This window comes from Otolemur garnettii, unplaced genomic scaffold, assembly GCF_000181295.1.
Source record: "Otolemur garnettii isolate 467f Iridium unplaced genomic scaffold, OtoGar3 scaffold00004, whole genome shotgun sequence".
Classification (NCBI taxonomy): domain Eukaryota; kingdom Metazoa; phylum Chordata; class Mammalia; order Primates; family Galagidae; genus Otolemur; species Otolemur garnettii.
In genome coordinates this window covers 39,801,516-39,827,682 of record NW_003852399.1, presented here as the reverse complement: position 1 = coordinate 39,827,682, position 26,167 = coordinate 39,801,516, and the positions used below count along the sequence as shown (strand labels likewise).

The 26,167-nt window shown below is 36.9% G+C and overlaps 1 protein-coding gene across 2 annotated transcripts in view; it reads left to right on the top strand.

Moving 5' to 3' along the window:
• Positions 1 to 6,925: 6,925 nt before the first annotated feature.
• The window catches only part of LRRCC1 (leucine rich repeat and coiled-coil centrosomal protein 1), a 40,538-nt gene continuing 21,296 nt past the window's right edge, over positions 6,926 to 26,167 (top strand). Inside the window, exons 1-9 of one of the 2 annotated variants that reach the window (XM_003782514.2) lie at positions 6,926 to 7,197; positions 9,716 to 9,921; positions 10,357 to 10,422; positions 13,586 to 13,753; positions 16,374 to 16,549; positions 16,647 to 16,856; positions 22,789 to 22,985; positions 24,061 to 24,208; positions 25,822 to 25,970. In XM_003782514.2, coding sequence (XP_003782562.1) covers positions 7,109 to 7,197; positions 9,716 to 9,921; positions 10,357 to 10,422; positions 13,586 to 13,753; positions 16,374 to 16,549; positions 16,647 to 16,856; positions 22,789 to 22,985; positions 24,061 to 24,208; positions 25,822 to 25,970 — 1,409 coding nt within the window. In that variant the 5' untranslated portion in view covers positions 6,926 to 7,108. The remainder of the gene's footprint in view (positions 7,198 to 9,715; positions 9,922 to 10,356; positions 10,423 to 13,585; positions 13,754 to 16,373; positions 16,550 to 16,646; positions 16,857 to 22,788; positions 22,986 to 24,060; positions 24,209 to 25,821; positions 25,971 to 26,167) is intronic. The other variant, XM_023518053.1, reaches the window with a different exon arrangement.

Here is a 26,167-nt window from a genome sequence, read left to right as displayed (position 1 = left end):
CTTGAGCCCAGGAGTTGGAAGTTCCTGTAAGCTATGATGCCACAGCACTCTACCCAGGGGGACAGCTTGAGGCTCTGTCTCAAAAAAAAGAAATGTATCTATCTGTATCTGACTTATTTCATTAACATAATGTCCTTCAGGCCCATCTATGTTGCTGTGCATGATAGAATGTTATTCTTTTTTATGGTTAAATGTATTTCGTTGTATAGATGAGGGGTCTTCAAAAAGTTTATGAGTAAAGCATATTATAAGAAAGCTATGTGTGGATTTAAAAGCGGTAGAAATGGTTTGTTCAGAGTAGAAGTAGACCACTCAAGAGAAAAGGGGTTGGCTACATTTTAACATCAGTTGAAATATTTTACTTATTGACTTTCTGAAAGATCAAAGAATAATAACATCTTGTTATTGTGAAAGTGTTTTGAGAAAGTTAGCCAAAGTTGTAGCAGAAAATACCTGTAAAATCTTCACAAGAGAATCCTTCTCCACCGTGACAATGCTCCTGCTTATTCCTCTCATCAAATAAGGGCAATTTTGTGAGAGTTTCTAAGGGAAGTCATTAAGCATCCACTTTACAGTCTTGATTTGGCTCATTATGCCTTTTTTCTTTCTTTATCTTAAAAAGTTTCTAAAAGACACCAATTCTTTTTTTTTTGAGACAGAGTCTCACTCTATAGAGTGCTGTGGAGTCACAGTTCACAGCAACCTCAAACTCCTAGGTTCAAGAGGAATTCTCTTGCCTCTGCCTCCCAAGTAGCTGGGACTCCAGATGCCCACCATAATGCCCGGCTATTCTTGTTGCAGTTGTCATTGTTGTTTAGCTGGCCCAGGCTGGATTCAAACCCACCAGCCTCGGTATAGGTGGCTGACGCTGTAACCACTATGCTACGGGCACCAAGCCACCAATTATTCTTTAATGATGTAAAAAAAAGACTGCATTGGTATATTTAAATTCCCAGAACCCTCAATCCTTTAGGGATGTAATAAATGGCTGGTATCATGGCATACAAAAGTGTCTTTAACTTGATGGAGCTTATGTTGAGAAATAAAGTTTATATTTTTTATTTTTGTTTTTTAATTCCATTTTTGCACAAAATTTTGAAGTCCCCTCATATATATATATATTCTTTATCAGTTCAACTATTGATAGACATATAAGTTGATTGAATAGTGCTGCCATGAACATAAGTATGCAGATGTTTCTTTGGTATTCTGTTTTCATTTATTTGAACATCATAGAATAGTTCTATTTTTAATTTTTTGAGGAACCTCCATCCTGTTTTCCATAATGGCTACCCTAACTTAAAATCCTACCCACAATGTGCCAGTGTTCCCTTTCTCCACATTATCATCAACCCTTGTTATAAGACCTTTTGTGTATTTGACAATAGTCCTTCCAACAGGTACTATTTCACTGTGGTTTTGATTTGCACTTAGGTATCTTTGAGGATGGAGCTGTAGTAGGAAGTAACGTGTCTCTCGGACAGATCGACCAACACAGATAGGGGGCAGTAGAGCATGTGCACAGAGTCTCTTCAGCAAGGCTGACGAGGAAGTTGTGTGTCAAAAAGCCATAGGATGTGCCCCCAGAAAGTTAGACTAAGAATACATCACCAGGTGTAGTGTGCTTAATAACTTAGACTTTATCCTGTAGTCCAGGGGTTGGCAAATGAGTTTATAGTGCAAGAGTATTAAGAAAACATTAGTTTCAATGTATCTGTAGCATTGGTTAGTATACCTTAAAAACATACACAGTGTATTATGATTCTTAAAAATGAAAAAAAATAGGCTTGGCGCCTGTGGCTCAAACGGCTAAGGCGCCAGCCACATACACCTAAGGTGGTGGGTTCGAATCCCCAGCCCGGGCCCGCCAAACAACAATGATGGCTGCAACCAAAAAATGGCCAAGTGTTATGGCGGGTGCCTGTAGTCCCAGCTACTTGGGAGGCTGAGGCAGGAGACTCGCTTGAGCCCAGGAGTTGGAGGTTGCTATGAGCTGTGATGCCATGGCACTCTACCCAGGGGGATAGCTTGAGGCTCCATCTCAAAAAAAAAAAAATGCACCTATTTTCTGATAATTGATATTGGACACATCCCTGTTCATTTCCTAGTGCAATATCTTGTTTTCAAAGTATCAGCCAATTTGTATTGCTATTAGTCTATGATAATTTTAGCATTTTTCTTATAAATTTTATGTTCTATTCAAATAACAAAGAAATTATCTGTATCTCTATTAATGTAAATTTGTCTTTTATTTTGCATATTTTTCTTTCTAAGGTTACTTTACCTCAATGTCCTTAAATTAAAAAGGCAGGAGTTAAACAAACCAATAAAAGATATTTTGTTAAATATTATTCACATGTTTAACGTAATCAAATTTATTTATCTGGTCCTGTAAGATTTCTTGGTTTTAACATGACAGAATCTCTGAAAAATCCTCTACATCAGACTTGTGACCCCTTGATACACCTATGTAATGATTTTCCTTCTCATAGAGAACAGACTAAATTTTGCTAGAATTTAATAAATCCCTGAGTAAATTGCTAAGTGATATTTAATATCCTGATCTAAAATTGAGATTTAGATCTTAGTGTCATATCCAAATATTTTTACACTAGTAGGTCATGCCAAATGAGAATGATCTCTATCTCTTTTGAAAATGAGATATTAATTCAAAACATTTTCCAACTACTCTCATAAATTAGAAATTTCTGGTCACATGTGAAAGAATGTTCACAATTTCTTCAATATTCTGAAGAAACTGATTGTTCTGGCACAGTAATCACAGACTTGAGCAACTGAAACCCTTTTTATTTAAGCCTTGCTATGAACAGGTATATGTATTTCTAAAATATATCAATATTTCTTCTTTCTTCATTGACTAGACTATTCAATAAAATAAATTTCTTCCTTAATGATTCATTCTGGACATTAGTTTTCATTGCACAATTCTACGGATATAAATGCCAAGTATAAAGAAAAAAAAAAAACAGATTGTAGGCTGAATCTCAGAGTTCACTTTAAGAGTTGCTAGCTTTGGCTCGGCGCCTATGGCTCAAGTGGCTAAGGCACCAGCCATGTGCACCCAAGGTGGCAGGTTGGAATCCAGCCCAGGCCCGCCAAAACAACAATGACGGCTGCAACCAAAAAATAGCTGGGCATTGTGGTGGGCACCTGTGGTCCCAGCTACTTGGGAGGCAGAGGCAGGAGACTTGCTTGAGCCCAGGAGTTGGAAGTTGCTGTGAGCTATGATGCCACAGCACTCTACCCAGGGGGACAACTTGAAGCTCTGTCTCAAAAAAATAAAAAAGGAAAAATAAGAAGGGAAGAGAAGCCCTATTTGTAGTGAGGTGAAGAGGGAAGGTGTTACTCATGAAGGCCCCAGGAGCTACACCAGCTGGGAAACAGTCCCTGCACGCCTGGGTACAGCTGGTGCAATAGTGCACAGCAACCATCTATCTGCTTTCCTGTCCCTTGGCTTCTCTTCTTCACTTTTCATCCCAGCACCACCATCCCCATCCTACCCCTGACCCCTCTTTGTCTCAAAACTTCTTTGTTTTTCCCAAAGTCAGCTTTAGAGAATAAGGAGGGCTAACAGGGAGAAGCAAGTATATTTTCAAGTTTCTTTATCCTTATGTCCCTTTTTTCAAAGAAAATGTAGCACAAACACATTGAACTCATTGATTTCCCCTTCAGCAAAGCCAGAGGGCATCAGGTTCTGTGTTTACAGTCTAATTAAGTTCTTCAGACAGAAAAGATAGGAAGTTGGTGCAAATTTCAGGCAAAAAATGATAAGGCCTTGGACTATGGCAATGACCAGGAAGACAAAGAAGGGTAACTGATGCAAGTTTAAAAGCACTAAGACAAATTCCCATGTAGGAACAATAAAGACTGGCATAAAACCAGCTGTCTCAAAGATGAGAGCATCGTAGAAACAGACACCCCTATTGTGCTTACATATATCTATAACCACACAATACTGTCTCTTGGCTCAATAGATTGGGAGCTTTTTATCCAGAAAACAACTTTTATTCAATGTTTTAATTTGAACTCCTAGTTTATTACCTACAGCAGTGGTTCTCAACCTTCTTAATGCCTCCCAATCCACGACTCTTTAATATAGTTCCTCATGTTGTGGTGACCCCCAACCATAACATTATTTTCATTGCTACTTCATAACTGTAATTTTGCTACTGTTATGAATCATAGTGTAAACACCTGATATGCAGGATGTATTTTCATTGTTACATCGAGCCCCACAGGATGAAAACCACTAACCTAGAGGATGGTAAAGCCAGTAAGTAGATTCCACTTTCACCTCCTTTTGGAAGGAGCTGCAGACACATTGCAAAGCACGTGATTATATGAAACACAGGGCACCAACAAGTTCTCTTGTGAGTTCTTGTTCTCAGTGATGCAAAGAATTGAACACAGACCAGGAAAATCAGCAAAGAATTTTTACTGATAGACAAAGAAAAGCTCCAGCAAGGAGGGGTGGTTGAAAGAAACAACACACCACCTTCTAAAGCTAATTCTATACTTACATATGTTCTTTTAAACTCTGGCAATGTCCAGCTTGTCCCATGCAGTCTTTCCTTAACCTACCAACCACTGGGACTGACCCTTTATCCCTGGACCATTACCTAACCACAGCCTGTTCCCTCACAGTCACACAAAGATGACGGACGGTTGATGTCAAGAAACTTGGAATGTATGTTGAAACTGCCCTGGTGGCTATATCATTAATTTTAATATAATATGCAGGGGGAAAAAGGAAACTAAAATAGAAGAAGAAGAGTTGCAGCATATATTTATGCTATGCTATGCTGTTCAGGTCATATAAAGGACAGGCATTTTTAAAATGGAGTCACTTTGGTCATTTCTAACTTTGTGTTGAATAGGGCACCATGGCCTAACCCTTCAGTAGGAAACAGTGAATTGCGGCCGTGAATTTCAGAATATGGTAGGTGTAGCTGAATTAAGACATTTAAGCCTAGAAATATCTTCAACATTAGATTTGAAAGCTAAGAAACAAAATTTTAAATATAAAATAAAATAATTGGACTATGACTTAGTAGTTCATATAAATGAACTGTTCATATAAAGAAAATACACAAAGTAAAACATTTTCAATATAAAATACCAATTATCAAATCAGATTATACTCAAAATTAATTTTCAGATTTTGTTGCATATTAACCTCAGTTTTTCTGCATTACATGTAAACAATAAAATAGGCAGTCTAATGCAAAGTGTTCTGCTATGTACACTACAAGTATTTAATAAGGTATTTTTGTTTGGAAAAAAAATTTAAGAAGAAGAGTTGTATTTCTCTCTAGTTCCTAATAAGTAGCCACTGATTTGAAATATACAGTAATTCCCTCCTATCTGTAGTGTTGCTTTCCTCAGTTTTAGTTCCTGCAGCCAACTGTGATCCAAAAATATTAAATAGAAAATTCCAGAAATGAACAGTTCACAAGTTCTAAATTGCACGCTGTTCTGAGTAGCTGATGGAATACTGAACTGTTCCACTTCATCCCATCCCTTTGACCAGTGTATATGCTGCCTGCCCATCGGTGACTCAATAGCCCTGGAGGTTGTCATCTCACATCATCACAAAAAGAAGAGGAAAACAAGACCCTGTCTGGAAGAAGAAGATATGGAGGAGGAGAAAAAGAGGAGAAGGGAAAGGAAAAAGAGAGAAAAGGGAGGAGAAAAAAAAGGAAGAAGATGGAGAAGGAAGAAGAAATAAAAAAAGAAGGAAGAAGCAGCCCTGCACTGTGGTTCACCCCTGTTATCCCAGCACTTTAGAAGGACAGGAGTGAGGATCTTGTGAATCACTTGAGGCCAGAGTTTAAGACCAGCTGGAACAAGACCCTCACTTGGCTCTTCTAAAAACATAAAAATGAGAGGGCATGGTGGTGCCAGGCCAGTAGTCCTAGCTACTCAGGAGTATGTGGCGAGAGGAGCTTCAGCCTAGTAGTCTGAGATTGCAGTGAGCTATGAGGACGATGCCACTGCACTCCCACCAGGGTGACAGTGAGACCTTGTCTCAAAACGAATAAAAAAAGGGGTGTGTGTGTAAATACCCTACAATAAGATATTAAGAGAAACATCACATTCGTTTAATTTTTATTACAGTAAATTGTCCTAATTGTTCTATTTTATTAGTTATTGTTAGTCTGTTACTGTGCCTAATTTATAAGTTAAACTTTATCATAGGTATGTTAGAAGGAAAGAACAAAGTTCATACAGAGTTCAGTAGATCCGCAGTTTCAGGCATCTATGGGGCAGGCGGGTGGGTAGGCTAGAATGTCTTGCAATCCTATCAAATAAGGAGGACTAGCGTACCTTGCGTCTCCATTTTTTAATATTACCACGACGTAGGGAGCAATCTAGCCAGCAGTTCTTTAACCTTATACAAGTGTTGTTTTCCCACCCGTAACGCCGTTCCTGCCCCCCAAATACCCTTAATCTAGTAGGACTACTCAGTTGTCCATCACTATCTTTTGGAAAATTTCCCCACTACCCACACTCTACAGTTGGCTTAGATGTTCCTGTGCTATTTCGTTGCGTTCGTCAAGCTGTACAGCAATTCTTTGTCTCTTCCATTGGATTGTGAATGCTTCCAGGAACAATAATGGACTTCATCTTAATCTTCCTCCCACAGGGAAAAGGATGGCATACAGTTAAGGCATCCCACAGATGAATCAACAGGAAGTGCAATGGCCGATGAGGGAACAATTTACACTTATGTAAGATAATGAAACCGGCTTCAGAAGTCACTCATCTATTACGGAAAAAATCATATAGAAGTAAGATACACCCCTTCGCGACTCAAATCCGCTACGCCCCGAAAGGAGCTTCGCTTTCCGGCAAGCCTCGAGAGTAGCACAGCAGATGCCGTAAAAGAGGGCAAGGCCTTGGTGACGATCAAGCTTTGCGGCAGGGTCCGGGCGGGAAAGTTCCCGGCTGTCGGTTGGAGGAGAATCGTCGCCCCGCCCTGCCCCTTCGGACGGACATGCCTCGCTCCTGGGAGGCGTGTTCCAGTCTGTCGGACCCAGCGCTGGACGCCTGTTAAGATCTTACTCCCCGTCGCCAGTTAAGTGCCATGGAGGCGGCGGTGGAGGCAGAAGTTGAAAATGAGGACGGCGTCAGCAGCTGCGCAGATGTATGCTTCATGGACAAAGGCCTGCGGAGGTAAAGGGCGCTCCGCAGTCCGGAGCGGCCCGCGCACCCACAAGCCTGGGACTGTGGGCGGCGGGCGGCCTCAGCGGAGCGGAGGGGCATCCCTGCTTTGCCAGCCAGGACCGTACACGAACACAGTCTGGCTTTGGGCCGCCGTGCGCCACCAAAAGTGCTCTGTCCAGGTGCCAGATTGAATAAGCCCTGCGTTCCTTCCCGCCCTCGTCTGCTGCCTGGCGTTTCCCACGGCTCTGCTTAACATTGAAACTGCCCCCCTCTCCATCCCTGACCACTCTTGCTTTTGCTGTTTTTTCTTTCTTAACTGGTTATTATTTTCTTGTTTGTCCCCCCGCCTCCATTTTGGCAGTAAAATCAACTTTATTTGGCCACTGTGTCCAATTCCTTTAATTGTTGATTTCGTGTTCTTTCGTCTCTCCTCTGCTTCTCCTACCCTGAAAAAAGCATTCACTGCTCCTCATTAGTTTTCTTCCCCCCATTCTAATGTTTTTTATATAGCACTACAATGCATGTGTTCATATAGTTTTTGAAAGTACTAAATATAGCATGAACAACTAAATATAGCATAAATAACTAAATATTTAGTTTGCCGTTTTCCTGTCTTAAGCAGCCCGAACTTGTGAATGGCACATGAGATTATTTGTTCTGAATTTCTGATTGTTCTCTGCCTGTCTTTTCTGTCTCTTTAGTCGACTCCTACCATTTCTCCCATTAATGCTCTGAGATTAACTGTGTTGAACTACAGACAGTTTCGTAGTCAGGTTCTCTGTGCCTTTGCACATGCTGTTCCTTTGTAGAGTGCCCCCTTCTGTGCTAACCTTGCTACTGATAAGTAATCTTGTTCTGGATTCTGATCTGAAATTTGCCATATGAACCCAAGAAAATGTTTTTCAGAGGATTATTTATATTTAATAATTGCTGCCGTTTACCGAATGTGTATAATATACATTATCACTAATCACAGCAATTCTGCAAGGTAGTAATTTTTCTCCATTTACAAGTTATGAATCTGAGACCCCAAATCTAAATAATTTGCCCCGCTGCTTGCAGTTGGTGACTGATTAAGTTCAGATTCAAAGCTGTTTACGTCTAATCACTGCTATTTGTACTATCCTACATTATCTGCACTATATTTATTTCCAGAAAGTGACACATGTCAGAAAATAAGTGGTTATCATTAAGAGCATGTGTTGATAGCATAAATAAGTCTGGCACTAAGTAAGCTTAGTAAAGGACAGAAGCTAGATAATTAGGAAATGCTTCAGTGTTTCACTTTTAGAGGTTGGCTGGTATGAAATTTGCAAATAATTCCCCACTGATATGGTTATGTTTCCCATGCTTAGATATAGCTGCTACAGAACCTAAAAATTGTGTGTCCCTATTCCTGACTGTGGCTCCATCCAACACACCTAAACATTGGGTTTCCCTGTTCCTGACTGTAGCTTCATCCAGCACATCTACACTATGTGTTCCTGAAGCTACTACCTTGAGGAGAGGCTTGAATTTATAGATAGTAACTGAGGGAGTAAAGAAATTAGTTCTATGTAGAGGAGGTGCATTCTAACTTTCAACAAGGAAAGTCAGGAAGTTTTTCACTAGAAATAGCAATAAGCAGGGCTTTCTTTGAAAAATCAGCTACAATGTGGATTAAATAGCCAGGCAGACAGTGAAGAAGATAAAGTTACAAGCTCCAGCATAAGATCTGGCCTTATACTTGGGTTCTGTTAACATAATAACTGCAAGAATTTGGGGAAGTTATTTAATTTCCATAAACTTGAGTTTTCTTCTGATAACCTACTGCTTAGAGTTATTTTTAAGAATTAAATAAGGGCTAGGCGCCTATAGCTCAACCGGCTAAGGCGCCAGCCACGTACACCTAAGTTGGCGGGTTCGAATCCCCAGCCCGGACCGCCAAACAACAATGACGGCTGCAACCAAAAAATAGCCGGGCGTTGTGGCGGGCGCCTGTGGTCCCAGCTACTTGGGAGGTGGAGGCAGGAGACTCGCTTGAGCCCAGGAGTTGGAGGTTGCTGTGAGCTGTAATGCCACGGCACTCTACCCAGGGGGACAGCTTGAGGCTCTGTCTCAAAAAAAAAAAAAAAAGAATTAAATAAGATACGGAAACTGAGGCTTAGAAATGTTATTTGCTCAGGTAGCACAGCAAAAAAAGTGGTACAGATTTTAGTTGGGGTATTAGTATTCTAGAGTCTTTACAATTATTAACTGCTATGCAATACTGCTATTCACTCTATGCTGATGATTTTGCAAATAGAAGCTAGAAATACCTGCAGCCAGAATGGTTTCTTTTTGGCATAAATGGTCCAGAATACTGGTTTGTGTGGTAAGAAGCACTGTTTTAGTATGAGACAATTTCAAAGCAACCATAAATAAGGATTTCATTCTGAAATGAATAGGGTACATTTATTATCTACATGCTGTTTGGTTAATTTTATTCTACCATGCTTTTAAAATCAGTTTTTTACTTGTTTTTTATAATATCTATGTTATTTTGTAGCATATCAGAATTATCTTTAGATTCAGCCCTTCATGCCATCAATCTTCATTGCAATAACATCTCCAAGATCAAAGCCATTGATCATATTTGGAATTTACAACATTTAGATCTGTCATCTAATCAAATAAGTCAAATTGAAGGGCTATGCACGCTGACGAAACTACGCACTTTAAATTTGTCCTGCAATTTGATCACAAGAATAGAAGGTTTGTAAGTGACTTTCATATAATACTTAGCATAAAGAAGATGATTTAAGTCCATTTTTCTTCCCAAAAGACTGGAATAAGTATTAGAATAAACTTTTGAAAACTGACCCTAGATCTCATTATAGACAATGTCTTCCAGGGGCGGTGCTTGTGGTTCAAGGAGTAGGGCACTGGCCTCATATATCGGAGGTGGCAGGTTCAAACCTAGCCCAGCCAAAAACTGCAAAAAAAAAAAAAAAAAAAAAAAGAAAAGAAAATGTCTTCTGGAAAAATCTCAATTTTTCAATAAACTAAATATTTTTTTCAAAATACCAATAAAATTGACTTCACTATTATGAGACTAGATTTGCTTCAAAATAGTCTGAAATAATATTGTAATGCTATATCTCTCTAAGTCTTTAAATCCTACAAAGACTTTATTTTCTTTTATTTTAGGACTTGAAGAACTAATAAATCTGACTAAACTAAATTTATCTTATAACAACATAAATGATCTTAGCGGTAAGTACATATGCTTGTGTTTGCTGTAATGCTGAATGTTTGTCACATGTGATGAGTTAGCTCAGCATGTTGGAAATCTCTGAATAGTAACCTATACTTTCTGACTGTTTAACTAGAGAGTGTGCTTCAGTCATAGTTTTATTTTTTTGGTGCCAAAGCCACAGCTGAGTAAAAACAGTAGGAAAAACTTGGGTGAGAAAGACCCATTTAAGGGAAAATGTTTTAATCTTATATAATTAATCAATGTGCTGTTACATAGAGTGGAGTAGTTTCAATAGTACTTTCTACAGTGGTGAAAATAAATGTTTTACATTTGTGCTGACTGGTATGCCAGGCAGTAGCTCAGTATGGCTGTTGAGCACCTGAAGTGTGGCTAGTGCAACTTAAGGACTGAATTTATAATTTTATTTAATTTTAATTACATTTTAAGTATAAAAAGCCACATATAGTTAGAGGCTACTGTGTTCAACAGTAAGTTATGTGACATTTCAAAGGCTGTTTAAAAATTAAGGAACAAATAAAGTTATTTTTTCTGTCTTTGGTATAGCTAAGAAGATTTAACTGTTTTTAATTGATTAAGGTGATAGAATTGATAAATTTAGCAACATTTTGTGACTATTAGAATTCTGTTCAAACTAGCCAAATTCCTCTAATTATCTTTATAATCTTTATCAATATTCAGAATAGTTTTATTCATTTGTTAAGTTGTTTCTCTCCCATACTAGAAAAATACTACCCTATGCCAGCTGCTTAGCCTACCAAAAATACAAAGACCTAGTCTGTACCTTTAAACTAGGGGTCCTCAAACTTTTTAAACAGGTGGCCAGTTCACTGTCCCTCAGACCGTTGGAGGGCCAGACTGTGGGCTCCCGGACGAGTCAGCTGCTAAACAGGATAGTCCTCAGTGGGCCGCATGTGGCCTGCAGGCTATAGTTTGAGGATGCCTGCTTTAAACTGAAGTAGCAACTATATATATATATTTTTTTTTTTTTTTTTTTTTTTTGAGACAGAGCCTCAAGCTGTCCCCCTGGGTAGAGTGCCATGGCATTACAGCTCATAGCAACCTCCAACTCCTGGGCTCAAGCGAGTCTCCTGCCTCCGCCTCCCAAGTAGCTGGGACCACAGGCGCCTGCCACAACGCCCGGCTATTTTTTGGTTGCAGCCGTCATTGTTGTTTGGCGGGTCCAGGCTGGGGATTCGAACCCGCCACCTTAGGTGTACGTGGCTGGCGCCTTAGCCGGTTGAGCTATAGGCGCCGAGCCGTATATTTTAATTTTTTAAAACTTTTGTTACTCCAAAGACATGAAAGCATGAGAGGAGTTTCACCCTTAGTCCTGTCATTGCTGTGTAATGTTGAGCAAGATATTTTACTTTTTGGATGAGGTTTTCTTATCTAAAAAATGTGACTATTGGATAAGGTAGTTCATTATCTCAGCAAATATTTATGAAAGATCACTCTACCAAATGTTGTTCTATAATGATGAGCAAATAACAACAATAAACAGAAAATCACAGGGCTTACATTATAGTGGGTAAGAAGAACAAGTAAACAAATAAGATCATATCAACCCCTCCCCCAAAGTAAGCACAGATTTGAGCAGACACCTTACCAAGAAAATATACAAATGACAAATAAGCACATGAAAAATATGTTAATCATTCTTAGTGATTAAGGAAATGCAAATTAAGACCACTTCACACCTAAAATAGCTAAAACATTTTAAAGCTGGCAAAGTGCTGGTAAGATTGTGGAACAACTAAAACTTACATAAGTTGCCAGTAAAATTTAAAATGGTACAGTTTCTTATAATGGCAAACTTAAATATAATCATGCAATCCTATTCCTGGGTATTTATTCAGACATATTAAAACATGTCCTCACAAAGACCTGTATGTGTATATTCATGTGATGTGTTAATATTGTTGCGTTTTATATGACCACGTTTATGATAACTCATAACCTCTGAAAAATTGGAATCAACCTGTATGTCCAACAACTGGATAAAGAAATTGCACTACATCCATACAATGGAATACTACTTGGAAATAAGGAATGAACAATGGCACATGCAGCAACACAGATACATCTAAAGAGAATTATGCTAAAACAAAGAAGCCAGACTCAAAAGGCTACTCTATATGATTCCAGTTATGACATTCTGACAAAGACAAAGATAGAGAAGCAGAAATCAAAAATTATTGGTTACTAGCAGCTGGAGATGGGGAGAAAATATTTATTTATTATATGAGAGAACCTTTTGGTAATGGAAATGTTCTGTATTTCAATTGCAGTGGTAGTTACAACTCCATATATTTTTTAAAATGCATCAAATTCTACACCTAAAATGGGTGGATTTTAGTAACTTAATATCAGAAAACGATAAAGATTATGATGAAAATAAAAGGCAACCCTGTAAGTTCTATACTTATTAGAATGATGATTTATAAATTCATAAATACATCAGTAAATGGTAGCAACTTAGATGATAAGAACATGCCAAGACTAAGGCAGTATCAAGTTTGCCATGTAAGAAAGGTTTGTTTTTAAAGATCATTTTGGCCACTGAGTGGAGAGTTGATTTGATGTGGTTGGGAATGGGAGTCCAGTGCAGTGTACAAAGGCCTTGTCCACAGCAGCTGCAGCTGAAGTCTTTGTGGGCCAGACACCAGTAGCATCTGCTACCAAATGCTCAAATAAGCTCAGACAGGAAATATTCCCAGAGAACTAAATTAAATGAGTGCTATTTGTATTTATTTTATATTCAAACCAACAAAGTTGAATTGGACTACAGCGTTCTGTTTATGTCTGCTAATCAAAAATGATGTGTTGAGAGAGCCTAAAGGCACTGCTTCAAGCTTGTTCTCAGATAAGTACGTGCATTGAGTGGGAAGGTTCTTTCAATTTGTTTTGTCTTGTAGAAAGTCAGAGCATAGGAAACCTCAGGGCTACGACCTCAAAGAAATGCTAAGCCTGTGTTTCTTCAGAATAATAATTACCTTTACCGTTACTATATTCATTAGATGTATCTGTTATTAATAACAGCAGGCTCTTATTAATGTTACTCTTTGACCTCTTACAGTATCACTTATGTAACAATTATTTTTAGTTAGCTATCAAAAAGACTACTGCAGTGGCATCTAAAAATTTTTTTCCTTATTACAGGGTTGATCCCCCTTCATGGAATTAAGCATAAACTTAAATACATAGACCTACATAGTAATTGTATAGATAGTATTCATCACTTACTTCAGTGTATGGTAGGATTGCACTTTTTGACCAATCTCATTTTGGAAAAAGATGGAGAGGCCAATCCTGTCTGTCATCTACCAGGTATGAACAATTAGTACTTTTTGTAACAGTTAAAAGCTGCTTTATTTTCTGAAATTGGTGTTTATAACCTCCTTTGATTTAAGTCTTAAACTTTGTAATGTTGTATTATGTTTTGGGGAAACAATTTATTAAGAGAAACTAAATTGCTTTTCAAAGAACACAGGATGAACAGATCAGTAGTTCTCCTATTTAAATAGTTTTATATTTGGTAAGTAAACACCTCAAAATTAGATCATTATGATATATATTCTAATATAACATATGCAACCATAAAAAAATAGACTATTTTTACTAATGGACATCTTCAAGATATATTAAGAGAAAGAAAAGCAAATTGAAAAGTAGTACATGTCATAGGCTACCATTTCTGTCAAAAGCGTAGCATAGAGTGAAAACATCTAGAAAAATATATCAAAAAACTAATATTATTGACTAACTGCAGGAAAGGGAACTGGGTACCAAGATCAAGTAATGTTGGGAAAACATACTGTATATCTTTTGAATTTTATACTGTTTGAATTTATTATATTATTGATTTTTTTAAAGCTTCAGGTTAACACAGGGTGTCCTTAAAGTTCATGTTACAATTTACTATGTTAAAGTATTTTAAATTGCATATCAACTTTATGTCCACCCTGTATATATAGATGATGCTGCTGAAATGCTCTTTGATCTAATTTAGAATCAATCACATAAGCAAAGGTAAAGCAGACTAGGCTGTTTTTAGAATTTGCATATCTTATATTGCTTATACTGTAAGAGAGAAATGTGTAGAATATGAATATGCATTTAAAGATGTGCATGGAACATCCCAGGAACTTAAATAGCCTACAGTAGGAAGGGGAAAAAAATCTGCTTGGGTTCGGGTTCATTACAGAAGTTCAATTTTGTTATTCACATGCAGCTAGAAAAAAGGCTTTTCACAATATAAAAACTTGTTTTGATAATTTTATTTCACAGGAGAAAATAATAGTCAAGAATTAGTTTCTTAAGATCAGGACAGGTGTGAGATTTCTGGGGAAACCTTTTTCTTAGAAGAAAACTTTATTTCTAAATTTCTTATTTTTCTTTTCTTTGCTAACCCTTTGGCTAGATTTTTTTTCCTAACAAATTTGTCTCAACCTCTAGTTTCTACAATTTGAATTGTTATTTTCACTTTCTTTTCTAAATTAGATAATGTGGTAACCCTCCCTCCAGAATTGAGAGAAAACTTATTCCTAAAATAACTTATCTTTGAAAATTCCTAATACTAATTTGCCAGACTTCTTTCCTTCTTTTTGGAGTTCTTCTAACCACTCCATTGGTCCATTGGTCTTTCTGAGAAGTATTTAGGTGTTTGTGGGTTTTTGGGGGTTTTTTGTATTTTTTTTTTTTTTTTTTTTTTGAGACGAGAGTCTCACTATGTCACCCTCAGTGGAGTGCCGATGGTGACAGAGCAACCTCAAATTCTTTTGGGCTTAAGCAGTTCTCTTGCATCAGCCTCCCAAGTAGCTGAGGCAAGAGACTACAGGTGCCCACAATAACACGCAGCTATTTTTTTGTTGTAATTGTCACTGCTGTTTGGCAGGCCTCAGCAGGGTTCCAACCCGCCAGCTCCCGTGTATGTGGCTGGCACCCCACCCACTGAGAGCTGAAATATTTAGTTTTAAAATTACATTTAAGAAAAATTAAAGTGTTTTTTTTACCTTAAATACCAATGTACTATTAATTTGTCAGATTTCACATATTTAATTACTCTTAGGGAAAATAAACACATTTCTTTTTTTGTAATATCCAAACACCAACTCAAACCAGAAAAACATATTCTTTACTACTTGGTAAATAACCTGTCTTAATATTAGTTATATGTAATTTAAAGGAAAATGTTGTACTAATGCTTGACACCTCATTAGGGAAATTCGGGCACTTTGATCATTATTCACATCATCCTGCTTTGTGATTATTTGCAATATTTATGTTTATACTATTCATATTAAAAATAAAAGATTAGCTTACACAATTATACTTCTATTTAGCTAACCAATTGTACTTGGTTAGCTTACACAATTGTACTTGTTTCATGCATTTATAACTTTAATATTTTTTTTTTGGAGACAGACCCTCACTTTGTTGCCCTTGGTAGACTGTCGTGGTATCATATCTCTCAGCAACCTCAGACTCTTAGTCTCAAGCAGTTCTCTTGCCTCCGCCTCTCCAGTAGCTGGGACTACAGGTGCCTGCCATAACACTCAGCTATTTTTAGAGATGGGGTTACACTCTTGCTCAGGCTGGTCTCAAGCCCCTGAGCTCAGACAGTCCACCCGCCTCAGCCTCCCAGAGTGCTAGGATTACAGTGCCATGGTGGCCAGCCATAACTTTAAATTTTTAAAGTTAACTTTTAGACTTTGATTAGGAAGGTTATTTGGGAGGAGTGGAGAGAGTGTTGTTGTTGTTGTTGTTATTTTAATTTAATTATTGGATGCTGAAGAGTTGAATAAGTAGCATTTGTTACAAGTTTATTGGTGTTTTCTTGAACTAATTATATCATTCATGTGATGTATCTAGTAGCTGATAAGTTTAGTTTGTTCTAGAAATAACCTTTTCCTTTAATGTTTAAATTTTCATTTTGAATGTTTTCAAGGGTACAGAGCAGTTATTCTCCAGACTTTGCCACAACTTAGAATCCTAGATTGTAAGAACATATTTGGTGAACCAGTAAATATGGCAGAAATAAATTCATCACACCTACAGTGCTTAGAAGGTCTTTTGGATAATTTAGTTTCTTCTGATTCTCCCCAAAATATAAGTGAAGACGAGGTATAGTATTGATTTTTTTCCTAATATAAAAGATACCAAATTTTAATTAATAAGTGAATGGAAATTAAAAGGATTTTGGTTTGTTTCTGTGTCATAGATCATTGATAATATGCCAGTGGTAACAGCACCTGACAGTGAGTTAGCTCATTTGGAGCAGTTTGCAAGTTCACCAGCAGATACTGATATGCCATCTTTTATATCTGGGTGTCCATCTTCTGAGCCAGAAAAAGTTAATCATGAAACTGATTTTCAGAGTGATAAGAAACTTCAGAATCTAGATGATCGATTTTTACAGCTTCTCGATGAAGTAACTATTTTTCCTACTTTTCTAAAATAATATATGTTTATTGAAGAAAAAAAGAGTTAAAACATGTAAAATAAAAATTATGTATAAGCTAACCAACCAGAAACAATCTATATTGAATGCATCAATATGTGCATTTTTGTTTTCTTTTACAGAAATAGGATTTTATTACAGTAGTAGTGGTAGAAAAAGGTAACATACATTTTTCATTTGTTTCCTTGTTGTCTTTCTTTACATTTTCATTATGTAATCTCTATAATCTCTTTGTCTTATTCTATAGTACTTCATATTGCTTCCACCCCACCCACCTTTTATTTCAACCTTAAGCAAGCCGATAACTATTTGGACTCAAATGTTTGTTAACATAAAGGATACTTGAGTTACTTTTGGCTTGTACTATCTCTTCAGTTGTTTAATAGTCAAAACCGCTTCTAGAACTTACAGCTGAATGGCAAGTTAATTTACGTAGTTCCTGCTTCCATTTCAGTTTTCAGCAGACTACACCCCATTAGAATTGTTAATCCTTTTCCACCCTGCTACTGATTCTCTGTGAACTGAGTGAATTACATTTCTAGAATTTACTGCTACAGTTCTCTAACACCTTGCTCCAGCATTTTTGCTCTGGTCCACAACAATAGTTGTTTTCCTGGCAACACCTTTCTGATTGCAATTTATTATTACTTTGTTTGCCTTCTACCTAGGTTAAGGATAGAAAGATTATGGTATAGGTCATAGAGGCTATTAGTCAAATGTTAGTTAGATGTAGAAATTTTTGAGTGAATTTTAATACTCAAATTTCTTTTCTCAAAATAGGGAGGGGGAGAGTGAAAAATGTTTATGGAATGGCTATGCCACATGGGGTTTTTAATCTTGAACTACTGTCATATTTCTAATATTACCAATGTTGGATAAATAAGAGGTGTGTAAGAGTGGATAAGGATCTGAGGATTCTGTGTGTCAGAAATCACTAGAGATTTTGATCTGGGCTACATACATAGATAGTGATAGAAGTGGGACAAGAATTCTGGCATACATATTCTTTGACATCATTGATACATATGGCTGAACTTTTGGACAGCTCCATTTCCTTGGTGTCATTTTTCATCTTTTTTTTTTTTTTATTATTACTTCTTCCTCCTGTAGTGTTTTCTTGCCCACCCCCCCCCCGGGTAGTTGGGATCACAAGGTCCGGCTCGGTGTCCTGATGTTGTTGTAGAGACGGGGTTTCACTCTGGCTCAACTGGCTCAGGGGGGTCTTTAGCTGGTCTCGAACCTCTGAGCACAGGTGATCCACCCGCCTCGGCCTCCCACAGTGCTGGGACAACAGGCGTGAGCCACCACGCCCGGCCATTTTTCATTTTTTAATGGCCGACTCTTCTGCCAATGTCAAAACTTACATTTAAGCTTAATTTAAATTCAAAGTGAACTTTTTTTTTGCTATTCAGCTATTCTCAATTCATTTTCATGACAACGCAATCAGGTAGATAAAGAAGAAGGTATTATTGTCCTTGTTATGGAAAAGAAACTCAGGAGTTTAAATAACTTATATAAGAATATTTTTAGGCTAAGCACCTATATCTCAGCGTCTAGGGCACCAGCCACATACACTGGGAGTGGCAGGTTCAAACCCAGCCTGGGCCTGCCAAACAACAATGACAACTACAACAGAAAAAATAGCCAAACCATTTGATGAAAATATTTCAAATTGTATATAAAACCAGCATATTGTACCCCATGATTGCATTATTATACACAGCTATGACTTAATATAAAAATAAAAAGGGAATTAGGAACTGGAAAAAAGAAAAAAAAATAGCTGGACATTGTGGTGGGCACTTGTAGTCCCAGCTACTTGGGAGGCTGAGGCAAGAGAATTGCTTAAGGCCAAGAGTTTGAGGTTGCTGTGAGCCATGACCCCATGGCACTCTACCAAGGGTGACATAGTAAGATTCTGTCTCAAAATTTAAAAAAGATATTTTTATTAAGAGAAAGAGTTGAGCTTCAAACCCAAAGCTCCTTATAGCCAATCACATTCTTTCCACTATGTCATTCTTCTTATTCTGCTATGGTGACAGTTCTTTCTACTTTGTTAGCCAAGAAGAGGAGTCTGTCTATAAGGAAAGAAATGTGATTCCCTGCTCTACATATTAAAAATATTCAAGAAGAATCTTTTTGTTTGCTGTCTTGCTTGGTATAAAGAGTAAATATGTGATTTGAATTTTGTTTAAGCTGTATATGTACTCAAATAATTTTATTTCAAAAGTATGAATTTGTAAGTAAAGTCATTATAACATGGAATATGTCCTGCACTATAATAAGGACATTTGTTTTTCTTAATCATGGGACTTTATAAATAATTACAATCTCTGAAAAGCTGTTTTGCCTTTAATTTTAATTCTATCTGGACATTTTATTATGAACATTTTCATTCTTCAGTAAATTTGAAAGGATTTCATCGTGCATACCAATATATTTACCAACTAACTAGATTTATTAACATTTTAACTTCATCATATATCTATTTTATACTTATTTCATCATATGAGGTCTGGCAATTAAGTTCATAAACTTGCCACTGTGTGCTTATGTTGGCAGCACTGTTACAAACAACTCCATTTGGTTTCATAACCTTGGTATATCAGTGTCTTACAATTGTGTTCATGTCTACATATGGTGGTTTTGCTGAGTGGCGTTCATTGTTGTTGCATGTTTTTGTGTGCTGTCACTAGAATGTCAGAGCTTGAATTATAGCTTGATTAGAAGTGAAATCAGGAATGTATTAGTCCAAGGGGGATAATGCTGTAAAGAAAATGGCAGTATACAAATGTATTAAACTTTTTTCTGAGGGGAAGAAATCATCAATGATGAAGAGAGATCAGAGAAGCCAATAACAAACAGAACTAATGAAAACATTATTACAAAAATTCATTAAATTATGCATCTAAATCATCAGCTGATTGTGAGAAGCAGTGTAGACCATGTAAACATCGATAGAGAAATAGTTACAAAAATCTTAGCTGAAATTCTTGGCCAGCAACTCCTAGCTCAACAACACTATCACCACCTCACACAGCACTATCTGTTTAGGGAGTTTTTAGCCAGTAAATTAACAACTGTGTTGGCATACCCTCCCTACTCACCTGATCTGGCCCCTCAGATCTTTTTTCATTACTCAAAGATAAGGGAAATACTGACAATAAGTCTTTTTTTTTTTTTTTTTGAGACCCTGAGTAGAATGCTGTGGCATTATAGCTAAACAGCATCTTCAACCTCTTGGGCTCAAATGATCATCTTGCTTCAGTTTTTCTATTTTTAGTAGAGACAGGGTCTCGCTCTTGATGAAACTGGCCTGGAACTTCTAAGCTCAAGCAATCCCACCTGCCTTGGCCTCCCAGAGTGCCAGGATTATAGACATGAGCCACTGCACCTGGCCTAAAAGGAAGACATTTTAATGACATTCAGGACATCAAGGCTAATAACTACAACAACTTTTATGGCCATTCCAAAAAGAGTTCCAAAATTGCTTTGAAGAGCAGATACATGCTGGCGTGAGTACTTATCTTTCCAGGAGAGAACTTGAAAGATGACTGTAGTGATATTCAGCAATGAGTTATGTGGCACTTTTTCTAGGATTAGTTCACAAACTTAATTGTCAGAACTGAATTATTACTTCATATAAAATGTAGAAATCTTAGATTTGTTTTACTTTGTTATATATTGTATTTAGATGTATTATAAACCTCACAAAACGATGTTTTAATATTTGCTTTGAAGAGGAAATATTCTAAGAGGGATAATACCTAAACATTGTTTGTCTTTACTCAAATAGAAATCATACACAGTGCCCTTATTTCTTCCCGAGAGTTCAAGTTTCCATCTGGTGTTATTTTCCTTCAGCTAAGACTTCGAGCCTGGACTTTCTTTAGCAAATCTTATAATTTATAGACAGCAGTGTCTCTTTATTTCACTTTCATTCTTTTTTTTTGAGACAGAGTCTCACTATGTCATCCTCGGTAGAGTGCTGTGTCACAGCAACCTCGGTAGAATCACAGCTCACAGCAACTTCAAACTCTTGGACTTAAGCGATTCTCTTGCCTCAGCCTCCCAAGTAGCTGGGACTACAGGCGCCTGCCACAATGTCCAGCTGTTCTTTTTTTTTTGGTTGTTGTTGTCATTGTTGTTTGGTAGGCCTGGGCTGGATTTGAACCCTCCAGCTCCAGTGTATGTGGCTGGCGCCCTAGCCACTGAGCTACAGGCACTGAGCCTTCACTTTCATTCTTGAAAAATATTTTTGCTGGATGTAGAATTCTATATCAACACATTTTTTTTTCATTGCCATCTCCTATCCTCTGTAATTTTGAGTGCAAAGTTAGCGTTAATTCAAATCCTTGATTTCTTGTATGTAACATTCCATTTTTCTTTGCTGCTTTAAAGAATTTGCTTTTCGTTTTTAGCATTTTGGCTGCATCGTACCTAGGGATGATTTCTTCATATTTATCCTGCTTGCAGTTTCTCTGAGCTTTTTGAATCTGTAAATTTATGTCTATGTGTAATTTGGAAATTTTATGGTCATAATTTCTTCAAATATTTTTCTGCCCTGTTCTCTTCTTTCACATTCCACTTAGACTTTTTGATATTGTCCCACAATTCCCCAAGGCTCTGTACATGTTTATCTTTTAATTATCTGTATTTTTCATATTAGTAATTTCCACTATCTTCAAGTTCATTTACCTTTTTTTTTGTTTGTTTTTGAGATAGAGTCTCACTTTGTCACCCTTAGTAGAGTGCTGTGGCATCATAGCTCACAGCAACCTCAAACTCTTGGGCTCAAGCAATTTGCTTGCCTTATCCTCCCAAGTAGCTGAGACTATACGCACCCACCACAGCACCGGCTTTTTTTTTCATTTTAGAGGTAGGGGTCTCACTCTGGCTCAGGCTGGTCTTGAACCTGTGAGCTTGGGCAGTCCACCCACTTCAGCCCCCCCAAGTGTTGGGATTACAGGAGTGAGCCACTGTGCCCGGCCAAGTTTATTTACTTTTTATTGCCTCATTTCTACTGTTAATCCATCAATTTTTACTTCAGACATTGTATTTTTCTGTTCTAGAATTTCCATTTGTATATACTTTCTATTTCTTAGCTGAGTTTCCTTTTTTTCTTATTTCCAACAGGTATATTTTCTGATTATCTTATTGAACATAGTTATGATCACCGTTTTAAAGTTCTTTCTTGCTTATTCAGACAGTCATTTCAGATTTGATGTTCACTGATCTCTTTTTCTCTTCAGAATAGTTCATTTTCTTGGTTCTTTTATAGTCAATAATTTTGGAATGCATCCTTTTCAAATGTTATGTTTGAGTGACTCTAGATTCTGGTTTACTTCTCCAAGAATATTCACATTTTTGTTTTAACTCAAACTATAAATTTGTCACTTGGGCACTAATTTAAATTTCAGTTTATTTCTTTTCCTTTACCAGGCTACTTACAGGCTGAACCTACTACCCCTATTGCCCTCTGGTTCTTCAGGCCCCAAAGTCTGTGGTTTTTCCTGCCTGAGGTTTAGAATTCCTACATGGTACTACTGATCGTGATATATTCTTGAGCTTAAAAGAGAAACAACCCCTTCTGGTCCATTTTTCCAAGTGTCAGCTCTCCTCTAGTATAATCTACTTGTATTCACTTGGCCTTCAAGTAGGTTTAGTTTGGTTTGGTTTGTATGTTTTCCAGTTTATAATTGTTACCTGCAGAAGAGTCAACCTGGCACCTGGAAAAAGCTTGCTTGATTAATACCAGAAGCTAAATTCCCCATCATTAATTTCAAACATTTCTAATTTATAAATCCTTAATCTTATAAAGAATCATAATATTTATGAAATTTCCCATTTTAATCTTTTTATACCCAGTTGACTTTTAACAAACTTTGTTTTTTTATTCTAGACTTCTAATTCAATAGGAAATATTCCTGAGAAAGATGTAAGACCAAAAAGAGACACAGATATAACTTCTGACAGTGACTATGGAAACAGAAAAGAGTGTAGTAGAAAAGTTCCTCGAAGATCAAAAATCCCATATTATACCAAAACTATTCAAACTATTAAGCACCACGGTAAAAACTGCAACCCTGCTTTTGCAAGGTACTTATTTTAGTTTTAAAAATTCAAATAAGGCATATAAGTTAATATGGCTGGCTTATTCCTTAAAGTTAGTTATTTCATGGTAATATTTTTTCCTTTACTGAGGAAATACTAATTTGACTTTTTAGTCTTTGTGGCCCTAATATGGTCAGTCCATTCATCTGAATTTATATAAAAGGATCTCTCTCTCTCTAATTTGTGAAATTAATATATAAAACCAAAATTCTACTACATTCATTTACAATGGAAATAAGACTAAAACACCTGAGTCTCCATAACTAGCCTTTTCTCTCTGTGGGCATATCTCGATGGGAATGGAACCCAAGACCTACTCAGGCGGCACTTACTAAGCTTAGGCTCAGATGTGAATAAGATAGTTGTGTTTAATGCCATCAGAGTAAAAGAGTCTAATGTCTATATTTTCACAGTTAAGATCACCAATGACTTACTCTGGGATAGATACAGTCAACTTTTGACTCTATTTCTCCTTTCCTTTTTTAAATTTATTCTTTTGTTGTTTTAATTCTTCCATGGCTATTCAATTATTTTTACATATATACATTCAGTATATATTTGCTTATGAGGCATCAAATATCCTGGAATCTTTTTGGTCTTTTGCCTAGTAATAAAATCTATTTATTTTGATCCATTATGTGTTGATTTTAAACTTTTAACTCCCAAAGGATAATTATATTTACTCTTTTCCAAGTTCTTGGGTCTCATTTATCATAGTCTTGAATACTTAGAGTACTTTTTAAATTATTCTGATATACTCAAGAATTCTACCCTACCTGAGTATTTTGAATGCTAAATATTTATAGAGTCATTATTTTGTCAGAAGTCTTGAGGAACTCATTAATTAATCAACAAAGCACACCCTTTATAAAATGTATGAAACAGTTTGCCAGGTTTCTGTTGTTTTATTTAATAAATATCCTCTTGTAAAAGTTTTTTCCATATATGATTATAAATGTTAATGTTAGATAAAAGTTGTATAAGCAGTACACTTTCTTTCAAATGTGTACACCTTTTAGGCTTCTGGTTTCCCATATTTCTTGTATTTTTTTCTTTATAGTTGTAATCGTAAAATGAAGCAACCTTACTTCAAAGATTTATATGTGAGATCATCTTTAGCAAACTGTTGTATAATACCAGAATCAGAAGAGCCAAAGACTGAAATTATTAAAGTAGACCAAAGTACTTCAGAAGACAATACTTACCGGGTATGATTTATAAGATTAAGAAAAAAATGAATGTGAATAATCCTAGTTTTAAATACAAAGTCCCCCCAAAATTACATATGTTCTCATGAGTACAAATTATTGTTTCTAATTTTATTGGAGTGATGACAGTCCCTTCCTAAATTTCAGATTATTGTTTTTGTAATGTTTTTAAAGGAATAGAAATTGCACATTTATTTAAGATCAGCTTTAAGTAAATTCATTTGTTAACATGCTTGTGGAGGGAGAGACAGTTCTTTTTTTTTTTTTTTTGAGACAGAGCCTCAAGCTGTCCCCCTGGGTAGAGTACCGTGGCATCTCAGCTCACAGCAGCCTCCTGGGCTCAAGCGAGTCTCCTGCCTCAGCCTCCCAAGTAGCTGGGACCACAGGCGCCCACTACAACGCCTGGCTATTTTTTGGTTGCAGCCATCATTGTTGTTTGGCGGACCCGGGCTGGATTCGAACCCACCACCTTGGGTGTACGTGGCTGGCGCCTTAGCCACTTGAGCCACAGGTGCCGAGCCGAAACAGTTCTAATATTCCAAATTTTTCTTTCTTTCTTTTTTTTTTTTTAAATTAGAGACAGAGTCTCACTTTGTTGCCCTCAGTAGGGTAGCATCACAGCTCACAGCAACCTCCAGCTCTTGGGCTTTGGTGATTCTCTTGCCTCAGCCTCCCAAGTAGCTGGGATTATAGGCACCCACCACAATGCCCGGCTATCTTTTGTTGCAGTTTGGCTGGGGCCAGGTTTTGAACCTGCCACCCTCGACATATGGGGCTGGCACCCTTCTCATTGACCCACAGGCGCCACCCCAAATTTTTATTTCTTGAAGTGGTGATTCCTACCTTTTGGGGGGTGTTAGACCCTTTTAAATATCAAGGAAATCTAGAGGTCTTTTCCTCAAAGAAATATACTTTTATATACACTCAAAAAATGTTATATATAATTTCAAGATTTTCATGGACTCTCCTAAAATTGAATGTTAGACTCATTGATGGCAGGTAAGCAGTGTTAGAGAATTTAAAAATTCTTCAGGCTGGGTGCAGTGGCTCAGACCTGTAATCCCAGCCCTTGGGTAGGCTAAAGTGGGAGGCTCACTTCATACCAGGAGTTCAAGACCAGCCTAGGTGACATAGTGAAACCCTATCTCTAAAAATAAAGTAAAATAAAAATTCTTCTTCTATTTGCTTTAACAGTTCTTATATTGAGAAACTTACATTGAAGCGTGTTGATTCGTTATTTTATATTTTTCATTAACTTGCCCTTATTTGTTGAAGTTATGGTTATTCTTTTGATTGTACTGTGCACTGTTCTTTTGGTAATAGAATTACCTTTCAAAATATTGCATACCATTCAGGCTACTGGTTTCCATTATGGAGACTTTAATATTGATTAAATAATAATTATCATTATGACAATAATAGCAGGTAACATTTATTGAGGTTTTTTATTTACCAAGCACTGTTCTGACAGCTTTACTTCCATTAATTTGTTTAATCCTCACCATAGCTCTTTAAAGAGGTACTAATATTCCTGTATTATAAATGAGACAATTGAGGCAGTGAGAAGTTCAATAACTTTTCCAAATTCATATAATTTTGTTATTTTCTTTCAGTGTCTTGTTGAACAGCTAGACCAAGAGAGAGAAAAGAGATGGAAAGCTGAACAAGCTGAAAAGAAACTTATAGATTATATTGATGAGCTGCATAAACAAGCAAATGAAAAGCAAGATGTTCATAGCCTGACTCTGCTTACCACAGATAGGTAAGAGGAAAGTATGTAAACCTAAAGGTATTTTATAACTTAGAACTGAAATAGCTTAGTTTAAGCTTACCGTAGTTCGATCAAAAACAGCACATATGGTTTTAGTTTGATTCGAAGTAATTTTATTAGAAGATAAATATGGCTCGGCGCCTGTGGCTCAAGCGGCTAAGGCGCCAGCCACATACACCTAAGGTGGG